Source organism: Aedes aegypti, unplaced genomic scaffold (assembly GCF_002204515.2).
Source record: "Aedes aegypti strain LVP_AGWG unplaced genomic scaffold, AaegL5.0 Primary Assembly AGWG_AaegL5_hic_scaff_748_747_PBJ_arrow, whole genome shotgun sequence".
Taxonomy (NCBI): domain Eukaryota; kingdom Metazoa; phylum Arthropoda; class Insecta; order Diptera; family Culicidae; genus Aedes; species Aedes aegypti.
The window spans coordinates 1,223-10,194 of NW_018736435.1; the positions used below are offsets into that span (position 1 = coordinate 1,223).

General features: G+C 43.0%; 1 protein-coding gene across 1 annotated transcript; it reads left to right on the plus strand.

The window, feature by feature from the left end:
* Positions 1-5,554: 5,554 nt before the first annotated feature.
* On the plus strand, positions 5,555-7,955 carry LOC5572758. The gene is made up of 2 exons (XM_021857103.1): positions 5,555-7,664; positions 7,728-7,955. Exon 1 carries the CDS (start codon positions 6,146-6,148, stop codon positions 7,454-7,456), a length of 1,311 nt encoding a protein of 436 aa, XP_021712795.1. The 5' UTR covers positions 5,555-6,145; the 3' UTR covers positions 7,457-7,664; positions 7,728-7,955.
* Positions 7,956-8,972: the final 1,017 nt, after the last annotated feature.

Here is an 8,972-nt window from a genome sequence, read left to right on the forward strand (position 1 = left end):
CGAGTTTGCCATTTCAAGTTTGCTAAAAGTAGCAAAAACTGGGTCCACAAGGTTACCTAGATAGAAGTTCCCTCTACGAAAGTAGGGTTCTTGAACTAGCGCCACTTGGGCTGCACCATTTTGCATGAGTCTGCAAAGATTGATCGTTGCTGTTCTTTTATGCTGAAGATTGATCTGAGCTAACCTAACCGTAGCCACTACCCAAACTAGGCAGGATTAAGCTTTTTGCAATCTCAGCACGAAAAAGACCAGCAACGAAAAAACCAGATCGGTATCTATTTAAAGTCGCCAAAGGCGAAAGAGCACAGAATACACTGTGTAAAACGCATAATGCGAATCCATATAGGTGATAATTTAAATTAAATGTCAACATATTCATAATCCACCCTTATTAAGCCTCAGGATAAAGACTGAAGAAGGGCAGCCGATTATCTCGGAGAAACACAAGGTCACCTGCACTATTGCTCCGGGTAGCACAGGAAGGACTCAATACTGTGGAGGGCGCCCTGGTACCCCACAGGCTCCGTTTGCGGTTAGGTTTTATTTAGACCCCCTAACCATTCATTCTTAGGCACGGTACGCATCACACCATAAATTAGGGGTCACCTGTGAGGTGGACTTTTACCACCGGAACAGGCAGTCCGTAGTGTTAATTCTTAGCCAGTTGAAACAACCGCTACCGACACTACGCGGCTATCTAGGCTGCTCGGGAAAAGGAGGTTAATATTGATGATTAACTCCTGACGTGCCCAAGCAGCCATACAATGGCATTCACTTGAATGGATCATTGAATGTAGTTTTTGCAAGTGCTCACCGAATCAAAGGCGCCACTGTATATGGGATTTAACATTGTGACAGCATTGCTGTTCTGTCAAACACACAAGGCTACGGTGGCGCTATCTATGCTTTCCATAGCGGCCGTTTTGGTTATTTTAATGATCCATTAACTTCAGCGTTGCCACTAGAGTGATGCAAATTTTGACATTTTGGCTCCCCTATGCTTAAACGATTTTTATTATGATAAATAGCATTCTCAAAATGTTTGAAGTGATTCGGAAGAAATTTGACTGTGCTCACGACATTTGTAGTTTATATGGAGATTACTATTGAAAACGCCAACCTTTTGTGTTCAGCCCTCTATCTCGTCGTAATAATATTTTACGGACAAGTGAACAAACTCTACACTTGTGAAATCCTTTCAGCTACAACTTTGCCGAAGACCACATTTCGATTGGACGTCAGGATAAATTGCTATTCATAATCACAAAGTGGGTTTGCATTTAGCTTGCTTAACTAACTGCTCGGCAGGCAACAGTGGTGCTCCTGGCGGGTAGAATGCACTCAAAAAAATCCAAACGTCATTGCTACGTGAAAAATCACGTAGATCATTCCAAATTCATTTTGCCTTCACTTCACCTGACTAAGATAAAGATCACTAAGCCATTCATAACCATCAAATAGTGAATCGGTAATTGTTACTGAGGTTACCTATCGCACTTACGTGAAATTCACGTAGGTGCCTAAGTTCATTTTGACATCTGCATACTGTACATACATTCGGGGTTGAGCGCAAATCCTAAGATGGCGCCCGCTTGATTTTTGCAGAACTTCAGAAGCTGCTGAACTTTAAACCCTGTGTTGGATTGATTTTAAGGTAAATATGCTTTGAATACCGAAGAATCCCTGCATTACTTCATATTTTACATCTGATTTATAACCTCTATCAATTATAGCACGCGAAGGCTCCAACAAAACAGAACATACTCACAACATTTGGGAAACAAGATTCACAATGCTCAGATTGAATATAAAAATATCACAATCTTTAGATTTGTTTACATTTTCCAATTGGGAATTAGTTTTCTTCCAAAGCCTATTAGAGATAAGGTTGGTCTACATTCTAGTTAATTTAATGCAAAACCATCTAGGTCCTATTGAAACGCTTCGTAAAGGCTACCGGAAAATCCACGTAGCTCTTACTTGTAGCGCCGGTGGAATGGACGAAGTTCAAAAGTTCATGCGTTCATTCTGGGCTACCTATGATTAACGTAAGAGCTACGTGAAAAGTGCGATGGAAAAAAACTACGTATGTTTTCACGTAACAATGACGTTTGGATTATTTTGAGTGTGGATCAAAGTAATCCAGGCTACTATGTTCTACAGCAAAAAAAGCAGTGTTGCTCTGAAAGTAATTGAATGATCATCTCAGCATGATACGTCTGTTTGTCTGTGATTTAGACTTTGTTACTAATAATAACCAATTCTCGAAACTTGTTCAAATAGTCTCAAGTCAAAAAAGTGAATGAATTTACTTTATTGATCCTACGTGTGTCGCAGGCGAAATTCCACATGTTCCGCTCCTACACAACTAGATTTTTCACTTTTAGAACGTTTAATTTCCGGATTTACAAAACGACGGAAGTAAGATTTTCAACTTTCGCAATCTAACCACTACTTTCGCCGCACCGCTGTATAGAGAGACAAAGTGATTTAACCACGAATCAAAACAAAACACTACTTGAGCCGATTTTACACTGGTAGAAAAACGTCGAAAGTAACTGTATGAAACGGCTTATCATTTTGTTATAATTATTTTTGTTGAAAATAATAGAAACTATCTAGATTTTGAACGTGATCTGATTGTATGCAAAATTTGAGCGATGTACACGGCGAAAAAATGTTAAAAAGGTGGTTCATTTTAAAACAGTTTTAGAAGACAGGTTGTGATTCTTCTCAATTAGTTTTCTCAAAACCGTATAAAAGTTACTTACGTCGATTTGAAAAGTAATCGAGAATTATCCTTACGTCCCATCAAAATGTGATCTTCGGCAAAGTTGTAGCTGGGAAGATTTCAAACAAGTAGAATTCGTTATCTTTTTCCTAGATTTTTATTGCGAGCGGTTAAAGGACTGAACACAAAAAGTTTGCCTTTTCCATAGTAATTTCCATATAAACTTCAAATGGCGTGTGCACAACCAAATTTCTTCCGAATCACTTCAAATTTTGGGAGAATTATTTTTATCATAATTGACATCGTTTAAGCATAGGGGCAGAAACTTCAAAATTTGCATCAGTCTAGTAGCCACCGAACCGGGAAAAACGGGAAAAGCAGGCAAAAGACGGAAATTTGAAACCATCGGGAAAAACCTGGAATTTTAGATGATCACCGGGAAAATAATTCTGAACGAACATCTTCTTCTTCTTTCTGCGTTACGTCCCAACTGGGACAAAGCCTGCTTCTCAGATTAGTGTTCTTATGAGCACTTCCACAGTTATTAACTGAGAGCTTTGATTGACCATTTTTTGCATGTGTATATCGTATGGCAGGTACGAAGATACTCTATGCCCTGGGAGTCGAGAAAATTTCCATTACGAAAAGATCCTCGACCAGTGGATTCGAACCACGACCCTCAGCATGGTCATACTGAAAAGCTGCGCGTTTACCGCTACGGCTAACTGGGCTATCTGAACGAACATCTTTAAGCTATAAATCTACAAAACCACCAAAATTAGTTGTAGTTTTTATGGTTGATGATATTGCTATTAAGCATGTGTAATTTTGGACAAAACTTCCTAGAAATGTTTCATTTTACTCATTGGTTAGCAATGTTTCGAAATATTTTATGATTTTTTTCTTTTACAATTTACTTAATTTTTTTCTCTAACTCATCTGACTTGAAGCTTTGAATCAGAGTTTCTTGCAGAAGGTTAAATTTTCTTTAGTTGCTTAAAATAAATCAATAAATCCGAATGTACTTGAAATCAATGCTTCATTCATAAGAGCTTCTAATATAGCGGGTGCGAACTGGATATAAACAAGCAGCCAGGCTTAAAATACCGATGAAAAGCGCTTGAAGTAGTTTTTTTTTTCAGTATATTCAACTCAAAAACCGACCCAAGGGTAACCCGTTCGCGTTTGGGCCCCTCAATAATAAACCGGGAAAATTTTGAAATTCATACCGGAAAAACCGGGAAAAAAAGCGGGAATTTAAAAATGATTATTTGGTGGTCACCCTGCACTTGTTGCCATGGTCACGTAAATAACACGACACCGCTCAAACGTCAAATAGTGAACTCGTGCATCGGTCCATTGGCCAGGAGAAGTGGATGAACTTGTCATTCATTTTTCTGTCAAATCTCATTCAAAATCTACTTTTTCTCTGACAGAAATTCGCTCTAGGTGAACCACTTCCCCTGGCCTATGGACCAATGCACGAGTTCACTAGTTCGACGTTTGAGCGGTGCCGAATTCACTGGTTTCCATGGTCACATAAATAACACGGCACTGCTAAAACGTCAAATAGTGAACTCGTGCATAGGTCCATAGCAGAGAAAAAGTAGATTTTGTACCTTGAGGCAAAAATACTTAGGTTTTCCATAAATCAAGACTTATCAACCAGCCAAATTATGGTTTCATTGCACGCTTAAACATTTCGAAAATGGGATCATAAGTTTCATAAGTGAGAGCTTTGAATTCTTTAACAACAATTACTTGAAATATTTATCATAGCAATCGCTAGAAGAACTACTCCGCTTTCGATGTTGGCTACAAGTTGATCGAAAGCTGATCACATGTTATCAAAACATGTCAATTTTTGTGCACGCCTGAAATAAAAGGCGAACACAATTATCGATTCTTATTTCGATTTGAATTATTATCATTTCGTTTATTTCCGAATTTCATTGATTGACTTATGAAATTCATTACTGAAATTCTTCACCAAAATCATAAGTAAAACTTACAAATTTCAACAATAATCGTTGTGGCGCCAAATCATAATTATTCCTTAAGAAACTATTAAGTTTTTTTGCCTCAGTGTATGATAATTGGCAGGAAAATGAATGACAAGTTCATCCACTTCTCCTGGTCTATGGACCGATGCACGAGTGCACTATCTGACGTTTTAGCGGTGCCGTGTTATTTACGTGACCATGGCAACGAATGAATTCGGCACCGCTCAAACGTCAAATTAGTGAACTGGTGCATTGGTCCATGGACCTTTGCACGAGTTCATTAATTTGACGTTTGATCGGTGCCGAATTCACTTGTTACCATGGTCACGTAAGGGATTGTTCAAATATTACGTAACGCAACAGCGGGAGGGAGGGGTCTTACCTAGTGTTACGGTCCATACAAACATTTAAAATTTTCCATACAAAAGCTGTTACGTGGTGTAGGGAGGGGGTCCAAAATTGGTAAATTTTGCGTTACGTAATGGAGCAGTGCACGAGTTCACGAATTTGACGTTTGAGCGGTGCCGAATTCAATCGTTGCCATGGTCACATAAATAACACGGCACCGCTCAAATGTCAGATAGTGACTCGTGCATCGGTCCATGAACCTATGCACGGGTTCACTATTTGACTTTTTAGCGGTTTCGTGTTATTTATGTGACCATGGAAATCAATGAATTCGGCACCGCTCAAACGTCAAATTAGTGAACTCGTGCATTGGTCCATAGACCGATGCACAAGTTCACTAATTTGACATTGAGCGGTGCAGAATTCACGGGTTTCCATGGTCACATAAATAACACGGCACCGCTAAAACGTCAAATAATGAACCCGTGCATAGGTCCATTCAGCAGCGTCTGCAAGATTTTTCTAATCTAATCTGGCATCCCTTCGCTGAATCCCGCCCAGAAAAGCCTTTCATTTTTCTGTTTCGCTGCGGTTTCTCCTCTCCTTCGCGCCGGCTGACAACAAACGGCGATCCGCGTGAACTCGCGATCTGTCAAACCTCCGCGATTCTCGCGTTTTCATCCCCCCACTTTGTTCGCTCGTCTAGTTTTTTTTTTACCTTTTGCTAAACCCCGTCGTCGTGTGGAGAAGAAAAAGAGTGCTCCGTCAACGCGTTTTGTGCATCAGCAAAGCAAGGCTGAGAAAAGGCTAAAACTTTCACGGGCTCACAGCAGAAAATCGCCGTCACAGGAAGTGTCCATTTTCGGTCGGTGGTGGTGGAAAAAGTGGTTCGAACAGTGCGTGGAAAATGGAGTGGACTTTTGCAAACGTTTAGGCAGAAGCAGAAGAAGCAGCATAACCTTCCGTCGACGACGGATCTGTCAAAAGCAGCAGGAGTAGGAGGAGGAGAAGCGGAACTTTTTTTTACGGAAGGCACCGATGCGAAGGAGGAAAGGCGGGAAGGATGAGTGCTGAGGAGTTTATTTATAGCGTGATCAACAGTGATAACGTAGCCCAGCTGGATCTGAACGTAATCGCCAACACGCTGGCCAGTGCGGATTCGCTGATCCAGCGGATCAAGGCCCAGCAGGTGGAGAACGAGGGCCTGAAGGAGAAGATCAGCTCGCTGCGGAGTTCCGCCCTGCAAATCAAGCAGCTGTACGAGGCGGAAGTGGGCAAGAATCAGGGCATCGTCCAACGGGGGGAGGATTATGTAAGGAAGGTGCAGGAACTGGAGGGACGGGTTGCCGCGGCCGAGAATGCCAGGGTCAATGCCGAACTGCAGGGCAAGGAAACGGTGGCTGAGCTGGAGAGGAAGGCCGAACACTGGATGGGAAGGTACGACGGGTTGGCCATGGATATGGTGCGGAATTGCTGTCTGCTGGCGGACAACGGATTACTTCCGGCGGAACAGCTGGGGAAGTACCGGGATTGGAAGTGCCATGTGCAAGGGATGGTCCAAGACGGGAAGGAAGTCCCCGAGGATGTACTGAACTGCTTGAGCAAGAAACGATCCTCGTCGTCCTTGGCGCGGAAGAAGCGCAAATCGGAGGCGGAATGCCGGGATCAAGGGACGATGACTGCTGGCCCCTCGTACTGTTCCATTGGGGTCAATGCCGTGGAAGAGAAACCTCGCTCAGCCGATTCTTCAACGAGTACGGAAGGTTTGGAACCGGCTAAAACGCAATACTCGATCACGGATGATGTCTTCCCGGTAGAACCTCAGCCTAAGAAAGTCTTCGCCGACAAGAGCACGATGTATTCCAGTTCCACGGTGACCCGTTCCACCTGCACTTCGGCCTTCATCAAGCGAGTAGACGTGGGGGTAAACTTCCCCGAAGTGGTTCCCAAGTCCATTAGCGAAATCCTCCGCGAGTGCGTCATCGAGCTTCCCTCGCTGCTATCTCCCATCCTGGACGAGATTCCGATCCGGAAAGAATCAGCCTCCACCCAAACGGATTCCGCGGACAAACCTCCCCTCGTCACAACCGGTACCAACACCACCTTGCGCAACATTCGTCGGAAGGTGGACTACGTGCGGAAAGCGGACGGTCTCCTCGTTAACAACCTCCTGTCCTTCATCAAGAAAGAGGAAAGCATTTCCCCTGTGGGTTCCCTCCAGAACCTCCCCGCAGCCGTTTTCCAAAGCGACCCATCCGATGTCAATCCCCAGCTGACGCACATTTGGGGCTTACTGGGGAGACCATGTTCCGCCTGTTGGGTACCGGACGGATGTTCGACAGCCAGTGCTACAGCATCATCAACGAGCGGATAGCCATGATCAACAGTCTGATCGAGTCGGAGAGTCGCCGAGGAACGGCCATGATGAGTGAGGTGTTTGCGGCGGCGGCTACGATGGCGTCGGATAAAGCGGGTGAAGTTGGCGGAAGAAGCGTGCTGTTGTTGGGGGGAACCGGTGGTCAGTCGGGGGAAGAGCATGGACGAGTACGAGGAGGATGCCGTGGGAATGCATGAGGAGGAAGGTGAGAGTACTCTTCTGATCGATTCGTCATTCCGAAAATTCTTAACCATTTCTTACATTCCAGACTCTAACGGGCCGTGGGAAAGTCAACCACCGCTGCCCGATGAAGAGGTGGAGCCACAGGAAGATGATGTAGTCAGGGATGAAGAAACTCAGACGGAAGTGATACCATCCGGCAGTCAAATTAGTGTGGCCGTGGTCGAAGGTGCGATGAATACGGAGGAATCTTCAGCGATGGCTGCTGCAGCAGGTGAGTGACTCAAAACCACTTTCAATCTAAAGACTAATAGCAGGTCTCTATCAGAAGATTTGGTCACTATTTTAACCCTTCCGTTCGACCCTCTTCTCCATAAACTCGTTTTTGATTATTTGTTTGATAATTTTTAACTCATCAAGACTGGCTCTCTTCAAAGATTGTTGTTATGTAAAACTTTAAATAGTCTCTGTTCTCAATGGAAGGTTTTTAAAGTCTCTTTTTAGGAATTTCTTCTCAGGATCTCTGAGAGAATCTCCAGAATTCTTCTAGATCAAGAAATTCCTTTAGAGACTCCACCAATTCTCACAAAAATGCTTCCAGTTAGTTTACAAGGGATGTCTTAACCTTCCAGTCGTCGCGTGGTTGACCACTGTCAGAACCACCACGCTGCTGTTGTGATCGCAAAGCGAGGTTTTTTCACTAGTGTTGTACAAAATACAACAGATTTATTTTTTCCAGAATTGCTTTCAGAAAATCTTTGGGCACTCCAATGCTGTAATGCCCACTAATTTCCACAAGCATTACTCTGAAAACTATCCCAGATACTACCTTAGGATTTTTATACTATTTCTTCCACCATTGCCTCCAGTTGTCACTTGTACATCTTCCAAAAGTGTTAAAGGAAAAATTGTACAGGAGTTCTACTAAGAAAATCTACGAAGATTTTATTCCTAGAGTTCCTGGTAGAGGGGAAACTTGGCAAAAGCCAGACCGAGGGTTCAGCCTTGACAAGTTAAGCTGTCAGGCAGCTCCAACTGAATATCATACAAAAAAAATCCTACGAGCGTTTTTTAAAGGATCATTAAAAGAATCTCTCCAGAATTGGCTCCTGGAAATGCTTAGGCTTTCCAACGCTACCAATAGGGATTACTCTGCTCTTTTTGGCATCCCAGGATTTATTCCAGATATTCATCCACTATCTATTGCACCGATTTCTCTAGTTGTTACTCTAGGAGATCTTCTAAAGATTCCTACGGGAGTGCTCCCAAAAAACAAATCAAAGGTTTATTCTACAGCTTCTTCCCTACATCTCTCCCTTCTTTTATAAATTTA

Excerpts from the sequence above, each read along its gene's own strand:
- LOC5572758 (XM_021857103.1), top strand. The coding sequence starts at position 6,146 with ATGAGTGCTGAGGAGTTTATTTATAGCGTGATCAACAGTGATAACGTA.